Source organism: Cavia porcellus, unplaced genomic scaffold (assembly GCF_034190915.1).
Source record: "Cavia porcellus strain 051 isolate PalLab524CR breed Dunkin Hartley unplaced genomic scaffold, mCavPor4.1 scaffold_24, whole genome shotgun sequence".
Lineage (NCBI taxonomy): Eukaryota > Metazoa > Chordata > Mammalia > Rodentia > Caviidae > Cavia > Cavia porcellus.
Genome location: NW_026947507.1, coordinates 38,538,431 through 38,559,965, shown reverse-complemented (window position 1 = coordinate 38,559,965; position 21,535 = coordinate 38,538,431). Strand labels below are relative to the sequence as shown.

The following is a 21,535-nucleotide window of genomic DNA, read 5'->3' as shown; positions in this document are numbered from 1 at the left end:
GGAAAAGATGGCAAGTCAACAGAACTCAACTTGAACTTATTAGAATGACCCACAGCTTTCCAGGAGGGCCCAACCCCAAACTCCAAATTTCTCCCAGTAAAAGAAAGAACTGACCATTCCTTCCTCATCTCGGCAGCCACCCCCTGCATCAAAGCCATTAGCCCCAGTGAGGGCTGGACCACGGGCGGGGCCATGGTCATCATCATTGGTGACAACTTCTTCGATGGTCTCCAAGTAGTGTTTGGCACCATGCTGGTGTGGAGTGAGGTAAGCCAAGGCGACTTGCCTGCCAATCTCCTTTGGTCCAAAGACTGTTTTGTTCTGAGGAAAACAGTATCTAATTCCTGAAGGACAAGTGGCGTGAACACGCCATACTAAGCACCTACTGTGGGCCATGCATCAAGGATAAGAAAATGCAGAAGTCATGGTCACTTCAGGGACAGATTCTGTCCTCAAGAAGACAAGTATTGTTGATAGTAGTATAGAAAGTTGTGAAAAATTAGAAAACATTTAGCTATGAGGTTATTTAAGAATGATACACTAAAAAAGATAGTGAAATTATGTTTTGAAAAAAACGTAATGATGCTGGAGAGGGGTATGTTTGTCCTACGATAGAAAAAAAAATACACAGCAGTATCCATGCATGGGCAGGCTCTAGTTCTGTGGTACATGTGAATAGAAATGTGTTGGAAAGACCCAAGATACTGACATTGGTTATCTCTGGGTTATGCCATTTTTATTTCTCTTTCCATATTTATATAACAACACAATTTTCTGAACTGGATATATTCTACTTTTGTGATCAGAGAAATAGCAGAACATATCACTAAAAGTCATGGTGCTGAGTTGGGCTTGGGAATTGTCAAATCAGTGCACAAGGCCGTGGTCCGTGTCCTTGGTGATGGCCCATCTAACAGGTGCTTCATCTCCCCACCTGTTCGTTCCTCAGCTCATAACCCCTCACGCCATCAGAGTGCAGACTCCTCCGCGGCACATCCCCGGAGTAGTGGAGGTGACATTATCCTACAAATCCAAACAGTTCTGCAAAGGAGCTCCGGGAAGGTTCATCTACACAGGTAGGTAAAAAGCAACGCTTTGCTCTGCTTCTCAGTCTCTTTCTTTGTACTCATTCTCAGTTTGGAGGTCTTCCTGGTAGTGTGGGAAGAACTGAACTGCGTGGTAGATGTTGAATGGGGGAATGTAAACTCAATTCTAGGTTTGTATTTTACTTAAGCAAGCTTCTTCCTGGTCTGGAAGATGGGCATGACAGCTCATTTCAGCAATCATACCCTTACAAATTTAGCTCTTCTGTAAACATACAGGAGCAGTATCTTATCCAAGCAGTCAGACCAAAACAGTCACAGTTGTTGGCTGTCAATAGATTTTTTTGAATGTGACTCCAGAAAATGGCCTCAGGTTGGAAAGGGACACAAGGTATTTCACATATGAAAATTTAAACCCATCTATTTGTTCAGTATTTATTAAGTTTCTACTTTGCAACTATTGCTTTATTTAGATGGGGAGGTGCATAAAACACGGTCCTTTCACTGTTGGAAGTTTACAACTTTGGAACCAGCCAATGGTATATTGCACAGGGAAGCTGGAGCATTTGGAAGATTAAAATGATGTTTCCAGTGGACGGACTGTGAGTTTCAGAAGAGAGTTTGGTGTGGATAGAGTAGGAGCATAGGGTGTCAAAAAGAAGTGGTAATTGACTAAATTCGCAGATTAGGAGGATGTGGATGGACAAAGGACAGAGCAAGGGAATGTCGTGACTCTGGGAATCCTCTGTGCACCGGCATCAGTGAGACGGAACTGTACGGGAGGCCGGGAGGTCGGATCCGCACTTGCCAGAACTTGGTCATGGCATAGTGCAGACAAATTGGGGAGGGAGAGAGGGAAGGAAACCATACAGCAGCTTAGAAGCCTGTGTGATAGCTGGAAGAGTCATCCGCAGAGGCACAACGTGAGCTACAGAAAGAGCAGGGACTCCAGTTGAACAGATAGAGTGCTAGTTTTGCAGAATGAAAAGCGTTCTGGAGTTTAATTGGAGGATGATACGCAACACTCCTGCATTCGACACATGGAAGTGGTGATTTCTTACATTAATGTATATTTTATAGAAGTACTATGCACTAACCAGTTGCCCCATTGGAGCTTCTAATGTGTATTTTAACCCCACATTTTTTTTTAATGAAGAAAACAGAAACCTTATAAGGGCAGTTGGACTTTCTTTGGCAGGAAATCAGGAAGGCACCAAGAATTGCTGTGCACTGGAAAGCGGTGTGAAGGTTTTGTCTTAGGAAGAGAAAGGGCTGTTGCTAGAAAGATAGAATGAGCAGAGAAACAGCTGATGAACGGAGACCAAGTAGGATGTTGTTTTTAGGGAAAATAGGGGCTGCTGGGGAAGAAATAGGCAACCAAGGACATCCACCAGGCCGTGTACGCACTTTCAGTACAGTTGTGTTGCACGCAGTGTATTCTTACTTGAATTGTGTCTCCTTCTCATGGTCAAGTGTAGATGTCAGGTTATTAGAAAGGATCAGAAATAGGAGGATAAGTTTAGGGACATTTATTTAGCTTTTTTTCCTTTGCGTTTGCTCTCCTGAGATCAGTGCACTCGGGTGTTATTTTTGTGGGTGGAAGAATCTATTGCAGTCACAATAAAGAAACCTACGGCTCAACCTCCCGAAGGGACTCAGCTCATTCACACATTCCAGGTAGTGTCCACGATGTGTCTCCGTGGGGCAGTGTGACTCCAGGCTGAGCTGTGGACGTGAGTGACGTCCAGCTCCCTGTCTTAATGAGACTACATTGGAGAGGGACAGATGGATGGCGGGGAAATGAATGCGGCACTTCAGGGAGTGGGGAGGGAAGGAAGGAGGGGGGATCTTGTGCAGGATGGTCAGGGAGGAGAGACTTCAGTGAGCTAGACTTGAGTGGCAGCAAGGGACAGCGCGTGATTCTGGCCCCATCCCTGCCTTCCTCTCCAGGGCCCTCACACTGCCTCCTCTCCGTCTGTCCTGGGGACTCCCTGGGGCTGTGTTTCCTGACCGGCTCACTGGAGGTCACTGCAGCAGGACCTGGGGAGTTCCTGAGTTGGGTGTGTGTGTGTGTGTGTGTGTGTGTGTGTGTGTGTGCAGCATCCTCAGCAGAAAGCACAGGCAAGATTGCAGAGCAAGCAGCGTGAAGAAGCCTGGTGCCCACAGACCTGGTGCAGGACGCTGGGGTGACCAAACGGCGTCAGTGGGCAGCAGCACAACAGGAGGCGATCAGGAGAGGTGAGGCAGGACTCGTTCCACAGACAGAATGTCTGGCCTCTCTAGGGCTTCAAAGACACCTCGTGGGTGTGGATGACAGGTCTGGCCTGTGAGGAGCTGGGGCTGTAATAACTGACATGTTGTAGCTAGCACTCGACTCTCTGTGGAAATAAAGAATGATCTCAGCTCTGTGTGGGACTGTGGACTTCGGAGCCTCTGCATGTGTGTGTGTGTGTGTGTGTGTGTGTGTGTGTGTGTGTGCATACAAGTTTCCTGTAGCGCAGAGGTTCCACCCTTGGATGTACTAGACAGCCACACTTTGTCTGGACCTCTGATCAATTAGATGCAAATCTCTGAGTTCATATAGTCATTGAACAAACATGCACTCAGAATTACCCCCCATCAATATTTCTCTAGCAGTGACAGGTGTAGGAGAGAGTACTACCTCCAGCTGATGGTAATCAGGTTAAGTCTCATAAGAGACATAAACACAAGAAGGGTAGCGGGATGCGGGGCAAGAGTGACTAGCTTGGGGAAGCTGAGGGAGCCTTTGTAGAAGAGTCACAGATGCAGGGGCTTTCCAGCAAAACCGAGGAGGCTGTGGTCTGCAGTTCCTGGAAACACAGTGCCTAGCAAAAGAGGACGCCGTGTAACTGTGGACATCAGAAGTGTCGTGTTGGGCTGTGACTTGCTGTCTGCTGAGGCATTATGGGCACTTGCATGGAGAACGTATGTGCCTATCAGGTGCGCTGTGCTCAGGGTCATGCTAAGTGCCAGGCGTACTGGGGCCACATCAGATGGGTCCGGTCCATCTTCCAGGACGTGGTGACACAGTGATGGACAGGAAGGTGGACCCTCATATTGTGGTTTCAGAGAGCCTGGGTGCACAGCCTCCTCGCTTCCCAGTGTCCCTTTCCCCTTCTTCTCAGATGGGCTGCCTAGCCCGGCAAGCTGAGGAGGGGACTGAATGGCACCGTGCGGGAAATGGGTGGGCAGGTAAAGGTGCAATGGCCAGCTCTCCAGGAAAGGGGGTTAGGAGAAAAGTGTTAGTTGGCGGCATTTAGCAATTTCCTTGATGCAAATGCTCTTGCCTCAGTAATTTCCAAAGAATGTGTCACATCGACCTGCTCTCAGCACCCCATCTCTCATGCTGGTACGTAGAAAGCACCCAAGGTGGAGAAGGGGTGGTTGTGAGTTATACGTTACATCCGAAAAGTGTGCATCATCTGTTATCACCCTTCATCATGGAGAGTGATGATGTGAACAAGGAATTGAACATGGAATGAGTACAAAAATGGGGTCGTGCAGGATGCTGGGAATATATGTGAGAGGATTTGCATCATCTTAAATTGAGATGACAGGGAGAACCAAGAACAGTCCAGACAGAGAAAACAGCACATGCAAAGGCCCTGGGGTGGAAAAGACCATGTGATATATTTGATGGTCACCACCAAGACAAAATGACAAATTAAAGAGAAGCTGGATACAAGCTGGAAGGAAGGCAGGTGCATGCTCCACCGAGACCTGTTTTCTCAGCTCCTACCCAAGTACCTTGAGTATCTGTAGAAGGTTTGCCTTTTAGAAGACCATCCTGGACACAGTGCCATGAATGGCTTAGAACCCAAGGTGGAGGCAGAGAGGTCAGTTGGGGGCCAGTGTGATGGCCTTGGCAGCCAACTAGAGTGCTGGGGGTGGGGACAGGCAGAAGGGGGTGAAATTTAGGAGGCAGTGTTGAGGGGGCTTGATGATTGATTAGATGGGGTACCGGGGGGTGGGGAGGGAAGGGAACCATACTCAGGTTTCATGGCTGAAAAACTGGGTGGGTCTCGTTTAGAAAGTGACTTTTTTTGCAGGTATAAAATGCTGAGGGAGTTCAGAGGAAGGACAAACTACTTCCAGCTGGCCAAAAGGGGAAAGACTTCGTATTGTAAAGATGCTGATTGATGAATAAACTGAACTAAGTGCCAATCAGAACACTAACAAAATATTCAGGGAAACTACAAAGTTCACCCGGAAAGGTGCTAAAGTAGAAACACCGATTTTGAATAAGGAGAAGGCTGACCTTTCACACGTTAGAACCTACTTTATGTCTTGGTCATTAAAAGGACATGGGGCTTTGTGGAACCTGAGGGGATGGGACACAACACAAGGGAAGATTTAAACGTAGCTGGTGTTCGCACACATTGAGTGTGTAAGTACCCGAGTACCAGTGTGATGAGGCACCATCTCCGGTGGATGCTGGGAAAAAGTACGTTTAACCCATGTGATGGGCTAGCTGCTAATGAAGCAGTCAGATGAAAAGGTTAGGTTTCTAAATCATGTCATAAACTAAAATATAATTAAATATTTCTAACAAAATGAAAGCCTTTCACAGAATTCTAGATCTAAAAAAAATCATGATTTTGAGCCTTGCTCACCTTGCTACTTACAACAGAGACCATCGAGCAGAAGGTACAATTACACGAAAAGAAAATTTTTGCATGATCAAATGACCAGGTGCAAAATTAAGAGGAAAAGAAGAAGCTGGAAACATATTTGCTCAGTGGGGTGTGTGATGCTATGTAAGAAGAGATTCCTTCTTTTCAGCCAAAATTTATTTTATTTTATTTTTTATTTTTCTGTCTTTTTGAGACAGGGTCTCACTGTGCAGCTTGGGCTGGCCTTGAGTTCACTTTGTAACCCTGGCTGGTCTCGAACTCGCAAGGATCCTCCTGCCTCAGCCTTCTGAGTGCTGAGATTATAGACAAAAATTTATTTTATACCTGCTGTGGTCACCTGCTACATTACCCACTGTGGGTAAAGAGAGAATGCAGGTATCTTAAAAATTGAGAAAAAAGACAAACATCGAAATAGAAAGCTAGCAAGTAACATCAGGAGTGAATTCAGGAAGGAATACAATTAAGAAGCACATAAAAATTTCCAGCCACGTGAATAATCCAGTAAATGCAAATTAAGGCAACCAACATTACCACAAATGTTCTTTATCAAATCTTTATTTTAAAAAAGAGTTAAAATAAAAAAAGTATCCAGGTTGTCAAATTAGCAGGGGAGGACAGCCTAACAAACTGCTGTAGGATGGTAAATATCCAGAGAACAGCAAGTCGCTTAGTGGTATTAGCCTCGAAGACACGTGTGCCTTTGACCCATGACTCTGCTTTCAGGAATGTATGTGCAAGAAATAATTGAATTGGCCCAAGGCTGTTTAGTGCAGCACTATTTATAGAAGTGAAAAATTAAAAACATCCTTAGTGTCCATTAGGGGAATCATTAAATAATGAAACATCTTTACACTTATTAAACATTAAACAAATGCCATGGATGGATATTTATTTACATGAAAGACATTCATAACACAAGCTTTTAAAAAGCTTAAAAGCAGCACGCATAGCACGAGCCAATTTTTATATTTATGAAAAATGAACATTTCACAGAGATCTGGGGGTAGAAGCCTTTGTACCTCGGTGTTAGCAACGCTGCTTTGTTGATGTTGGTATTCATGGATTTTCATGAAGTTTATGTGCCTGTTATCCTCCCATAAAATTCAATAATTGTAATTAGAACTTAACGGAATGAAAGATGACGCAAGAGCTAATGGCACACGTGTTGAAATGCTGGAACAGGACGCACCAGTGAGCTTGAGCTCTCAGGCACAAGCCGGCTGGTCAGGGAAGCTTCTTCCAGGAGGCTGCCTTTGACTGGAAGACCCAGGAAGGTCAGTAGGGAGGAAGGGCAGGGACTCAGGAATTAGTCCTTTCACAACTGGAGAGAAACCAAAAATGCCAGGGTGCCGTAGGATGGTCTAGAGTCTGTCCCTCTCCATAAAAGTTTCTACTGTGAGGTCACTGGGCCTAGTACAAGTCAGGGTGGTGGAGACAGAGCTGATGTCACACACACAGGGTTCCAGGCCCAACAGGAAGTGGACTGGGGTTCTTATGTCTTTCCTATGGAATGGGGGCACTGCCATGAAAGTTAACATAGTCTCGGTCAGATGGCTGGACAGGCTGTAGCTTCCGCAGGTGACTGAAGATGACCCCGCTCTATCCAGATCTGAGTCCTAACTCCAGTTGGCCCCCAGAGTTGTGGGCTTTTCCCTATGGAAGATGTACAAAGGCCTCTTAGATTTCTAGCTGTCCTGGCCTCCTGAGTGCTGAGGCTGGAACACTGGGACACATGCTTGGGGCACCCAGGGGATCAACAGCTCCAACTCCACTGTGTGCTGGGGCTCTGAGCCATTTTGGGCAAGAACAAAATACTGGGTTGGAGGGGTGAAGTGAGCAAAATGATCCTGATTTCAGAAGGAAGGAAGAACTTGAAACTTACAAAGCTTAGGTGGGGGCAGAGTGAGACATCTGGACAGGAGGGGTCCAAGAGAACTGGTGGGGGCAGTCAGAGAGCCGCTGTCAGAGGCTGGCTGTGTCATCGTCTTCTTTTGTCCTTCCATCAGGTACCTGACCTCTCTGGGTTCCATTTTCTGCCGTAAAGGCCAGGCCATGTAACATTATCCCCCATAGGTGTTTCCCTAGTTTAGTAGGTCATGAGAATTCTGCTCATGTGGTTCCAGACATACCCAGCCTGCACTTCTGGGGGACAAAGATCTGAGGATCTGTATTTTAAAGAAATGAACTTGGGAGTTGTGAGTTCTGCTCATGTGACTGTTGCAAAGATGATGGCTTCAGAGTGTCCACACATGGACACTCTGGGCCATTTCCCCATGAAACCAGTATTGTAGGGTAACATTTAGGTGGGACTTCTAGAAGAAGACTCAGAATGCAGGATGCAGGAAGGGAGGCAGAGCAAACCTCTCCTCCTTCAGTTCCTACCTAAACACGCACACAGCCCAGCTGCTGATAGCCCCTGCATGCAAGTCCGTGCCTCTGTGATGGGCCCAGTCTATCAGATGGACCTGGCATAATTAGCCAAAATGCACTCATCAGCTCCCCATGGCTGCTGCTGCCCGGGACAGTACAGACAGCATCAGGACTCTGCAGAGTGACATGTTTTCCTCGCATGTGTGACTGTGCAGGTTTGCTTTCCTCCGATCATGGTATGCTAAGGTGCAGCTTGCTGCTATGGGATTGAGAGAGGCACGTGAAACCCATCAGGAAGGGACCAGTTGGTTCTACGTGGCTCGAGCCCCAAAGTGTGTGCTAGCTGAGGCTTGCTCGGGAGGACAGCTTGTTTCTGCTCTCCTTGCTGACTTTTCTGCCAAGCATGGGAGTGAAGGAAAGGTCCCGAGTACCAGAGGGACCCCAGCCGTCAGTGAGCAGACCCTCCTTGGCTGCCTTGACTCCAGGTGGTGTAAGTGTTGGAGGCGGAATGGCTGGTGTGTAAAGCCGTGGCACTATCAGCACACACAGGATGTACCAGGAGGTACATTGCATGAGCTAAGGGCAGGTCGTTGAGGACAGGGTGGATGTGCACAGCTTCTTACTATTGTTACTCTTTGTAGCTCTATGTGAACTCCACTGTAGCTCTTTCCAGAATCCAGACCTTACATTTGATTGTGGATTAAGACATTTCCCATAAGTTCTACAATACTACAGAACTGGTAAAGAAAAATGACGGTAGATGTTCATCTGTGTATTGAGTGTACACGGCAAGACTCAGCTAATGAGTTCTACTAATCATGGTCCTTTTCCATGGTCTTTTTATGAATATCTCAATGTTATAATCCTGTTGTGTTCAGACAAATGAAGCCATCTGCTTGTGATCACTAAGCTAGGTCTGATCCAAATTGTCTCATTCTAAAGCTTTGCTCTTAAACACTGGCCTGTACTTCTTGATGCTGTACAGTTTATTAGAAGACATGACCCCAAGGCCATCTGTTTGACCTCTCATGGTTCGATTTGGCAACCGTGGTTGGCCTTGTTCCCCTGGCTGTTAGTTTGAGGAAGGGCACAGCTAATAGGCAGCAGCCAGGGAGTGTGAAGAGGACCTCAGAAGATACCTGACCTCTGTCCAGGTTTTCTGGATGGCAAATGGGGTTGTTTCTCAGGCTGATGTGTTAGACTTAGAGCCTAGAGAGTGCCCTGAATTCCTTCTACAGGGTGGAGATTCTCCTGTCTGTAATAACGGATGTTGCAGGCTTCACCCTGTTGCTGATGAGCGTGAGTGATGCTCAAGCTGGCGTGGAAGGAGCTGGAGCCCTGCAGTAGGGCAGTAGGGAAGCGGGATTGGGTCAAGAGGCTGGAGTTTCCATTCCAGCTTTTGGGAGAATCACATAACTATTCTTTGTACCTTTTTCCCACCCTAAAAAAATGGGGAAATGCAAACTGGGATGAAAATAGGATGGATGTTTCATTTTTAAGTTTATTACAGTAAGAAACACGTTTGCTAACAATCCCCCTTGAAATACTGTTCTTCCTTTGAACAGGCTTATCCCATCGTTCTTGGGGCTTTCTGAAGCAGTTCTGGAGGTTCTTTTTCGCCGGTAACTCTAGGTGCACTGCTGTAGCTGCCTCAAGGCCCTGAACCGATTAAAAACATTGACCTTTCCTGGTCCTTGTGACTTTGGGCAAGAGCCTGAGGGAAGGACGCACCGCAGTGTTTTTGCCTTTCCCTTAGATGGTCCAAGCAGAACATTCACCGTGCTGTTCCCTGATACTGCTTAACGACCCGAAGCAGGGCTTCCAGAACTGCTTCAGAAAATCACGAGAACAATAAGGTAAATGTATTTGAAGGTAGAGGGATTCTTAGCAATGTGTCTTCTTGTAATAAACTTGGAAACATTTAAACATACATTTTGATGGCCTTTGGTACGTTCCTGAGAGGATGAAGGGCATATACCTAAGCAAAGGTAATTATGTGTATAGACACAAAAAGATATGCAGAATTCACTATGACAAACATTTGGAAAGAGCATACATAGTAGGTGTGATGATGGAGTTGGCTGCCTGCCTTGTGGCTGATTGGTGGCCTTTTTGTGTGTCTTCTCTTCCATGAAATATGTGTTCTTTGGACCTGCCACCTGGTACCCTTGATACCTCAGTCGAGGTAAGAAATCAGGGTTTTGCCAGTAACAGAGGAGCCCAAGACAGCTTGCAAGCCTGAACTTGCAGGTAGTGGCCAAAGCCAAGGCAGATGAGGGTCAAAGAAAAACAAAGGGAACAGAAGAGACCAAAAGGGCCCAGCAGGCCAGGGGTAGGCAGAGGTGTCACAAGGTACGTAGTTGGATTTAGAAGTGAACCAAGCCAGCCTGGCGAATCTGGGAAGCCAGATTGCTCACACAACTCCACCCCCCCCCCATACTTCTTAACTTTCACTTTAGCAGAAAAATGAACTTGCTGATTAAACACCGCTGTTCATTATTGGAACGGAAGAGTTCATTAGCAGGAAGAGGCAGTAGCTGGGAGGAGAACCGGGAGGCCCAGAGTTTCCCACAGCCCCCCCAAATCATAGCCAGACAGTCCGTGCACGGGAGCCTCCCCCCACGGCTGCACCGCACAGATGTACAGTCTAGCTTTCGGATGTTAACAGCTCATCCATTTCGCATTTCTTCTTGTTTCCCCCTTGTAGCGTTATCCTGAAAAAGCAAAATCCCGCTGAAGAAATGAAACTGAGTTTTTGTTTAAAATACCCAACTGAGATATCAAAACCTGGCCCGGGTACAACTGTTCCCCATTGAAGGAGAAAATAGATTGGCTCCCCAGCTCTCCTGGTGCTCAGTACTTTTGCAAAGTTGTGCAGCCCCCACCCTCCCACGCCTCTTGTGAGTCCCAGACTCTTCCTACAGCTGCGTCTGAGAAATGGGGTCCTTGCAGTCAGCCTCAGAGTAGGAAGTGTTGCTTTACCAGAGACACCCAGCTCCTTAACAGACTGGCGCTCTCGGCTCTAATAGTCTAACGATGGTATTACGGGGAACAGGCCCATATTCATAACTAGTCTATTGTGGCATTTAGATTTACCCTTGGAATTTATCTTTAATTTTTACAGTTGTCTCCTTAACCATGTATATGACTCCCTTCTTCAAACAATCTGTCTTGCAGCTGCAGTTTTTTTCTGGAAACTGAAGTGTAATTAAATATTAAATTAATATTCATTTAAGATTAAATATCAAAGCCTTCCATCTCATCTTCTGCTTGGTTCTCTCCTCGTGTTCTTGTTCTCGTGTCTGCAAAGGCAGGTGCCATTTCCGCGTAATGTGTTCCTGTGTGATCTTTATTTCTTTCATTTTTTATTTTTTAAATCAGCTACATCCATTAAAATAAATGGATGTGAAGAGAGATGTCCGCGTCACCGAGGTTAAGCGATCTCACCCACTTCTAATTCTCTGTGAGGCCACACACAGTGACTCGCGTCAGGGACAAATTTGCGTGAACAAATTTTTTTTTTTTTTTTTTTTTTTTTTTTTACGTGAACAAATTTGCTCACAAATAGGAGGGTTTGGCAAACTCTTCAGCAGGTAACAAACAACCTTAACCATCTTTCCCAGAAACGTGGAATGAGTTAAATTAGTGAGCCAAGGTACTGGGAAGATATTAATATCCTTAAATCATAAAATGCACCAATTTACAAACCACTTAGTGCAACCATTTATCTTTGCAAAGAAATCAACCAAAGCCCCACCCAGCGAAGTACTGAACAAAGGTGGCATTACCAGTGTCGGGATCCAAGGTGGACCCCTAGAGAGGGTGAATGGAATCCCTCTGCACTGTCAGATGCTGTGAACACATTTTAACTCAGAACCACTTGCATTCCAGTCCAATGCAGGTTGAGCGTGATTGCTCATCCAAAAACCTGAAATCTGAAACACTTGAACAATTCAAGCCTTTCTGAGCACTGACCTGATGCTGTCATTATAAAATGCCACACCTCACCTCAAACTCAGGTGCACGACAGAGGCTGCGTAAGTTACCTTCAGGCGACACGTTTAGGCGTATGTGAAACATAAATGATTTTCATGTCTCATCCCTAAGACATCTCATATGCATACGCAAATTTTCGAAATTTAAAAAACAAACCAGAAGCATTTGTGTTCCTAAGCATTTTAGTTAAGGGATATTCAACATGTATAGCCTTTGGGCACAGTAAGAATAAGGCAGAAAGTAGGTAACTGGAAGAAGAAATTTGGATGGGGAAAAGGGAGAGGAGAACCAAAAATGGAGTCCAGCCGAAGGCTGACTTTGCAGGACTCAGCAGGTGGGCTCTAAGCTCGTGATCCAGGGACACTGGGCAGAATGGAGAAACCCGAAAGGTGGCACGGGGAGGGGTCCTCCCCAGGTTGGGTTCTTCTGTACTTTCCTGCACTGTCAACAGAGAGGAGCTCTCTGACTGAGGCCACTTCCAAGTGTTGCTGGTCTTTGTGTTTTCCTCTGGGCACATCAAAGTTATCTTCTAATCTGGTGTTAATCTGAAAATCACATTTCACAGATTTGGCTTTGTGTTTTGGAACAAAATCCCTGTACAAGATTCCATTTGCTTGTTCCCTATATTCCAGAAAAAGTTGGGGGTCCAGACAGTGAACTGTGTGGTCCTCTGGGTCCACAGGCTGTTTCCTTTAGTGGACCGCATGCTCTGGGAACCTCCAATCTGAGTGTAAATTTTCTGCAGATAAATGTATAGTTAGATGAACACACTCTAGCCCAACATTTTTACCTTTGTGGCCTCACAATGGCTTGTGTGGACTCCACAGTGAAGCTAGAATGAAGCCAAAACCCAGGTCAGCAGTGTGATTCAGCAACACACCCAGTGCGCTAGCCCAGCTGAGGACTCAGCTCTCCCCTCATTCCATCGTCTTACTCTTCTCTCAAATTTCTGCAAAGAAAACCCACCAGCGGTGGCTGCCTCTGCATTTGTGATTGCCCCCCCACCCCGTGAACAAGGGCATACGTGATGCGTGCGATGTTGGTGTTCTATTGTGAAGGGTTGACCAGAACTCCAACACAGAGCCCGCCTCTAATGTCAGTCAGCATTTTTACATGGTTAGTAAACAAAAATAGACGGGCAAACTGGGATAAACATCATCTGGTCCTTGTACTGCCTCTTAAGAAAATAAAAATGATATGGAATTTATATGTCTCATCAATCCTTTGGGAATATGAGTATTGAGCCCAGCCAGCTTTTTGTTTTTTAAATGAGAGGTTCCCAGCAGATATTTTTAGTTAAATACTACTTACTTAAAAACGAAAACCCTTCACAAGTTGCTTAAAGTTTGTATCTGTTTGTTGGGTCCAAGATATATAAGTAACCTCATATATTACACTCACAATCAAAATGAGAAATGACACATAAGATCTAAGCTCTTGGGAGAAATGTTATAAAATCTCAAGGTATTGATGAAAGTTTTTCAAGGCTGATCCAAATGGGATTTAGATTCTGTGGCAGTTGAAATGTGTATTATTAAACTCCTTAAGCAAACCCGAATGACTCCCAGTGGAGGATTAAGACATTCTATGTATAGCAAAGATGAAATTCTCATGTCTGAGTTTTCTGTATTGAATTCCCCCTCGATTAGCTTCTGTAATATTTAACTTCATGCCATGCCATAATTATTTAATAAAGGGTAAATATAAATTATATTTCAGTGGGGATATGACCTTTTACCTTAATGTTATATTACTAAAGAAAGACATAGATAAACAGAGCCTATAGATTGAAGCATATTCTTAATTTATTCTGCTTTTGCCTTGCCAGCCATTTCTCCATGTCTCTGTCAGCCAAAGGGTTGGCAGAACTTCCCAATATCACTCTGTCCATGTGGCAGGCAAGGTTGTAAATTTACATGGATGATGGCAGTTAATGACCTGGTTGGTGCTTAGAGACAGTCTTGGTGCTGGTCTTGGGCACCTCATTAGCTAATTGAGGTTTTCTTGGCTCACACCAGGCCTGAAAAGCCAAAGGATACCACCCAGGGAGGTGGGGGGCTGAGAGGCAAGGTCAAAATGAAGTCGAATGTATAGGATGTATGTTCCGCTGGGAAGCCAGTTGGGAGGCAGATGTGTTGTCAAACCTGGCCTGGCATTTCCTCTCATGGTTTGAGGATGAGTCACTAGATTCTGACTTGGTGATTTCTACCTCAAATAAACATGCACTGACTACATGAGACCACATGTGCACAAGCACAGGTGTGTGTGTGTGTGTGTGATTTTTTCCCATCCATTTAGCTAGCAACATTGTATTTCACCGTACTCTTTCTCATTTGGATACACACACGACCCATCTATGATTGATTCCTGTGAAACCTGGTGGCAGGAACCTGCGCAAAATTGTCAATGTAAAAAGGGATGATTGTGTCTAATCTGTTTATTCCATGTGAAATAGAATTGTTCACCCAGAGCAGCTGAGATAATCTGCACTTTCTAAGGTGAGCCTGAGGAGCTGGGGAGAAGTTAGCCGGAGAGATAACCAGGCAGGACCTTTGTACCCTGGTGATTTTCAGTCTGATGGGGGAGAACAAGCAGAATCAATGTCTGATAAGTTCTTATAAAGACAAATTGTCATCTGCCTTCCACCCATGCAGAGGAATCAGAGCCGCAATCTGAGAATTGCTCTGTGAGCAGCAGAAAGACCAAGCAGAAGGTTACTGGCAGGGCCTGATGGGTGGGTGGTCACTGTGTTGTTATGCAAGGTGGTGGGACCTGCCCGGTGAGTGGCTGAATGGATGAAAGGCAAGGGCAGGACAGGAGTGGAGAGCGTGAGCAGTTACACTTCTCACCCGGGTATTCCTTTCATCTGTGCGCAGCGCATTGTGAAGCTACCCACATCTGTAATTTCTCAATTTTCTCCATCTGAGAAAACCTGCACTTTGGGTAAGAAAACAGTGCATAGCTCACAAAGGAGAAAGCAAGGACCGATTGGGAGGATTTTGTCTCCCAGTCTGTTTGCTCCATGGCATCAGGCAGCTGCTTGTTTGTTCGCTGGTTGATACCAAATGGGGCTTTTCTCACTCTTGGGAAGTGAGAAGTCGGGCCACCCTGGTGTCTTCACACTCCATGCCTGCAGCCCTGTTCTGGACTCTGAGGAGGAGGCGCCCAGAGGAGTGGGGCTGACAGCTCTAGCTCTACAGCGGAAAAGAGGAGAGAGCCGACTGGGGTGTTAGAGAAGCCAGGGTCCAGATCCCATCTTTACCACCTAGAATGCATTTCACATGGGGATACAGCCGCGGCCTCGGGTTGCAGTGAGGATTAAAAGAGCTAACATGTATAAAAAGCTTAGCAGGATACCCGGTACACAGTACGCCTTCAGTATGGTCTGGGTGTGGTAATGACTGTTTTCATTACTGCATATTACAGACACTAAAAACCCTTGTTATTAAAGAAAAAGGCTTCTGGAATTGCTGACATTTTCTGCTAAGTAGGAAAAAAGTTTACAGAATGATTCCAATTATGCACGCAGCTCTTCTTACACGTGTTTCTGGGTAAGATGTAATGTGAGTGCTAGTGTTTCATCTGCCTCCTCCCCCCAGAAGAGGGAAATCTGGTATTAATGCTTAATATTAGGCTGGTGCCATTCGTGTGCCAGAAACCCGGTGCCCGTGTACTTGCTGGTGCCCACGCTTGCCCTGGATGGCGTGAGGAATCTGCACTCATGATTCTGTGACCAGGGAAGAAGAGTATTAGAAACATAAAGAGGCTGTGAAAAGATGAATTTATAGTAGTAAAAATGATTAAATATATTTAATAATGTGATATTAATATATATTAAATAAAACAGTCAAGCATTATCTATAGAACACAGGCAAGACTAATAGGTATTAACACAAATAGCTCAAATTCCAAAAAGCAGTTATTAGACAAGCTACCTCTTAAATACCCAGTGCAGTTAGCTAGCATAAACAGTTGATAATGTAATGCTCAATTATCCAGAAGTTTTAGTGCTTTCTTTTCAAAAAAGAGAAGAAAGCACATCAAGATTAGAAATATGAGTATTTAGGAGATTACAACGAAGAGGGGAGGTAGGATGAGAGACAGAGGGTAGAAATTTTAAACAAATCCTGTGTTTAATTTACAATAAAACATGCAAAATCGGGAGTAAATGAGTGCTTTTCTTAAGAAAAATGATACTGGGAATAAACCCAAGGTTTCTGGAGGGGAATCTGTTGGGAGATGTTGCTTTTCACTGGGAACCCAATGAATCAGGAGATCTGGGGTGGGAGGAGCCCATGGCACATCCCAGAAGGAATGTTCAGCCAGCAGCTGGGTCTGGTAGGCTGACTCCCTGGTCGGTTGCCTGGCTAGCGGTATCAATGGTCAGCGTGCAGCTGGGTGTAGGAATCAGAGGGGCCAAGATTAAGTTGTCCAGGAGAATGTACAGACAGGACAAAGATCTTGGCAACAGCATGGAGGAGCACGCACATTTATAAACAGGCAGAGAAAGAGCAGTCCTCAAAGTGGGCTGAGACACCGTGGGCAGAGGGAGGCCAGAGCACGGCAGAACTCAGGGAGGAACGTTCCAGAGGGAGGGGATATGGGCATCACCAAAGGCTAGCTGCTCATTGAGATTAGAATGGCAAAGTTCTTGGTTTACTTAAAATGCTGGTGGCCTTGACAAAAGCAATGTTACTTTCAAACTCTTGTTCAAGTGATACTGTCCATGCTGTACAAGTTTTGTAGAGAACAGGCTAAAATACAGACAGCTTTTCATTTTACTTTCAAAGCTGGTATAAAATAAGATCCATTCCTGTGTGGAACAGAACAGTGTGCACAAGCCCAGTTCTTCACGTGGACACGTCATCCCTTAACATTAACGACAACCAGTCTGTGCGTGATCACTGTGTGCTGGATAGTGTTCTTAGTAACATGATTGGTTTAATCCTCACACCAGCAATCATTAAAAAAATCAACAAATGGAATGTATAAATATACTAAAAAAATTATATCAACATCCATGAATTAATGTTTAATTGTGAAATATTATATTATAAAATATATGATATAAAATATAAATGAATCAAGGAGAAAATTTTTATGATTTCAGTTTGCTGGAATTCCACCACATTCTGATAAAATTGATTGAAGCATGATAAATAATATCTATCTCAAATAACCAACACAGTATTTGGTGGTGAAATGTCTTTTCTGTTTAGAGAAAAACAAATGAGAATTATCCATCATCCTCACTTTTGAGTATAGTTTGAGAAATTTTAGCCAGTACAAGAATGTAAATACAAGAACTAAACAGGATTACTATATCTCTAAAAAAAGGCAGAAGTGATCATTATATGTAAATGTTATGAATGCAAAGAGAAGAAATGGAAGAATACAGTGCTGTGTGTCGGGTTGGTTTCAAAATAATGGTGGCTGCCTTTGATTATGATCTTTATATGCCAAGCCCTGTGTGGGGACATTGTATAAATTATTTTCATTAATTTTGGTCACCAACCATGAGACGCGTTTTAAATGACAAAAACTAGTAGTGAGACTGGAATTCAGACTCAGGTCCTATTTGACTCTACAGTTGATTCTCTTGATGACCCTACTGTAAGTGGCTGCAAACCATCCTCACACCTCTACTGCTTGCACACGTGTGAAAAGTCAGAAGTGTTTCTAGACATTAAGAGAGAATTCTCAGAAGGTATGGTAGAGTGATACCGTATTCACAATCAGAATTAAGAGCATAACAAAATAGAAAACTTTACACCAATATAAAGAACTCAGTACCCCTTTCTGGTGACCTAAAGAAGATGGAATATTGATATTGTAAGATCAATTTTTTCCTTTACTTATAGGTATAATGAAACTGAAATATGTTCTGAAATTTCCTTAAGGTCCATATGGAAGAAAAAATGGATAGTTTGAGAGAAATGCAGTTTTGAAAGTACGTGTATTTGTGGAAGGGCACAAATATTGCATGTCATAACTACAAGAATCTGATTCTTACCCACAATACAAGCATGAGTCAATGCAACAGAACTAAGTATCTGGAAGCTACTGCACAGCATGTGATGTAAAGTTGTGACAAGGGTACATATTTAATATTCCATGATAAAATGCAATCTACATAAGTTAAATCACTTAAGATTTCCTGTATATGGTGTATGCATATAGGCATGCATTGCCTACCAATGAGAGTACATTCTGGAAAATGTGTCCTTAGGTGATTTGTTGGCTGTATAAACATCATAGAGTGTTTTTACATAGAATCAGGTAATAGAGCCTGCTTTACTCACTCCTGGGCTCTGAGTTATAAACTGTGGTATATGTGGCTTATTGTTGATTGAATTTGTATGTGGCTCATGACGGTGTACCTCTTTGAGTGTTTGTGTGCCTGAAGATGTGTGTGTTTAATAGATCTCGGAGTCAGGATGGCCTTTTTATATGACACGTATGGACAAATTTGAGATGTGATAATGTTACATGATGACCAAGTGTTAAGAATCTTAATAAAGTATTTTTACAAGTAAAAAGAAAAGACTAATCCTCAGTAGAAAAGAGCGCAGAAAATATTAAGAAGTTTGTAAGAAGAGAAATGATGACGAGCAGCAAAAATAAAAAAATTATGAATATCACTGTTGATTACAGAACGTAATGACTATTACCAAACAAAATGACTGTACGCATTCCTGGAGGGAGAATAAATTCATATACAGTTCTAAGGAATGACTTGACATTATATGTAAAAGCCCTTAAATATAAATCATAATTTTTGGTCCAGTAATTCTAACTCTTGGCATTTTCCAATTGAGATAATTAAAGTTATGTGCAAAGGATAATTATTGCTCTAATTTTTATAATAGTGAGAAACTAGGATTACATTACATGCCCAACATTAGGAGGCTCTTTAAATAAATTATAGACCATGTCGTGGAAAAGTATGCAGGAATTTTAAATAATCTTATAAAATATTTAATAGCATGGGGAAAAGTTTATAATATACAGTATTTTTAAGTGGTTAAAAAGTAGGTTATATGACTGTGAATATTATTTGTGTTGTGTGTGTTTAAATCTAGAGAGATTAAAAAATATTAATCCTGGTTGTCTCTTAATTGGTGGATTTGTAAGTGATTGTATTTTTGTTATATATTTTAAATCATTTATATTTTTTAGGTAAAATGTGTTGTTTTGACAGAATAATATCAACAGATGTTCGAAAGATACTTATGCAAATTAAAAAATTCACCTCCCAGTGTTTATTGCTGCCTAATAGGAGTGTTGGCAATTGTTATTAAGTCCTTTGTATCTTTTACTTTACTTTGCTCATGCATTTAAGAAACATAAAATTTAAACCACAGACTTGAGAAATGAAGAGGGGGAAAAGAAAGAATGAAGGAACAAACTCTGAAAACTCTATAGTAGTACAGTTATTGAACAATATCATGTCTTCATTCACTCATTTGTTTTAGAATTGCTAGGTGCCTACTGTGTGCTAGGGTTGGTCTTCAACAAGGTGAACACAGTGGAGAAACAAAGTGAGTTCTGCTCTCGCAGACTTGGCAGTGGTATCTATAATAATGTGCAGGTTGCTAAATATGATGGCAAATTGTGAACATGTATTTAGCAAAAAAATGGTTTTTTAAATTTTTTCAGCAAAGGGTTTTATGAGAATAAGATCATATGTTTTTATATGCATAGATACAATATTTGAGAGAATTACTATAAAAGGTGATATTTAGAAGAATAAGTGGATCAAAAATTATTCTTGGGAAACAGGAGAGAGGCAAAATAGAAGAGGAAATACTGTGAAAGTAGTGTTCGATGGTTGTATATTTTGACTGCTTGAAAATGGTCACAGAATTGTAGGGGGCATGTGCTTTAAGGAAGAAACAATTAGATAATTTTAATAATCCTGGAAGTTTGAAATGGTGTTCTAATGGGAAGTCATAAAATTATTATAACTTCCAAATTTGTGTATGAATTAACCAGTGTCAATAGCAAAACCCCCAAATGATGGCGTCCCTTGTGCACCAGCTCTTAAGATGGCACCAGAAACTTCCTGGTACTTGTGAAGACTCAGTACAAGCTTTGTTTTATGGCCCGTATGCAGACTCAGAGAGGCTTTTTTGTCTTTCAGCATTAAATGAACCCACCATAGACTATGGCTTCCAGAGACTGCAGAAAGTTATTCCAAGGCATCCTGGAGACCCAGAGAGATTAGCGAAGGTAACGTGCTTTGGAGATAGACATGGAAATCTTTCTATAAAAATTCAGCAAATATTAAAAGTTCAGCAAAATTAGGTAAATCCAGCCACTTAACTCCCATTGAAATTAATCAAGCCTTGGATTGGCTAGACTTAAATACCAGATGAATGCAAAGTTTCTACTAACTATGAAATATGTTTAATCTTGGAGGAAATCTGAAAATTTGGCATATAAAATAGATTCACTACAAGAATATTCAATATATAAAATGTTGTCAATTTCGTGAAAATAAATATTTGCCTAGTTGCTTAAAAGGGTAGCTTTCACTCCTTTGTATTTAAATATAATTTTTTTACCCATAATTGCAGGAAGGTATCAACCCATAACCAAGTATTTATCAAGGGGCTAATTTGTACATCAGAATATAATAAAGCCTCTGTCCACACATCTGTAAAGTGTATCATTTTTCAACGAATTTACTTATGAAAACTACATTGTAGATCTGACCCATAGTGTAGACTGTCTTTTAAAAAAATACATCATTTTATTAGTTGTCATTCAACTAATGAGAAACTGTTAAATGTTGACATTTATACTTGCACTTCAAATGTCCAAATTATAATATACCTTGTGCTCTATTCTGTACTGGGAGTAAAATCCAAGTACTAGTTGCTTCACACCTTTATTATCCTCCTGGAAAAATCCCCAGCCCCACCATTAAATTAGATGATATCTGGAAAGTAGGTTAATAGCAATTTAAAAGGCTGTAAAAAACAGGAGGTGGAAAAGACAGAATGAGTGGAGAGGGATTAGTGCTTAGTAATTCTCTCTGGTTAAAGTGAACAGGGGGAAATATTATTGAACGAATCCATCTTTATTGGAATAAAATTTTGCAGAAAGCAGTGCCAAGATGATTTCAGTACTCTGGACAACTCCTTGGCAAGCAGCAAAGCTCAAGTCCATCAATCATTTTGAGAGCATTTGGTTAATTAGAGCACCAGAGTTTTTCAATACAGTGCTCTGAAAGTAGCTTGTAATAGAACGTCCATGATATTAAGTTTAACCAACTCCACCCTCAGTTTGGTTGACTTTCTTTTTTGTCTGGGACAGTACAACCTTCTGCAGAGCCACTGTGTAGCTGTGAACTTCATGTAGATACCTAATTGGTAGAAACCTTTAAAAGGAATGAGTATATTCTACCTGTCAAATCAAGTATTGAGCCTAATGGTAATTACTTACCTTTGGAAGGGATGCATAGAA

General features: G+C 42.9%; 1 protein-coding gene across 2 annotated transcripts in view; it reads left to right on the top strand.

Annotated features, from left to right (window-relative positions):
* The window catches only part of Ebf2 (EBF transcription factor 2), a 183,560-nt gene that overhangs the window by 142,053 nt on the left and 19,972 nt on the right, over nt 1-21,535 (top strand). For both annotated transcript variants that reach the window (XM_003479363.4, XM_063234898.1), the window contains exons 9-11: nt 137-267; nt 950-1,076; nt 20,208-20,296. In XM_003479363.4, coding sequence (XP_003479411.2) covers nt 137-267; nt 950-1,076; nt 20,208-20,296 — 347 coding nt within the window. The remainder of the gene's footprint in view (nt 1-136; nt 268-949; nt 1,077-20,207; nt 20,297-21,535) is intronic.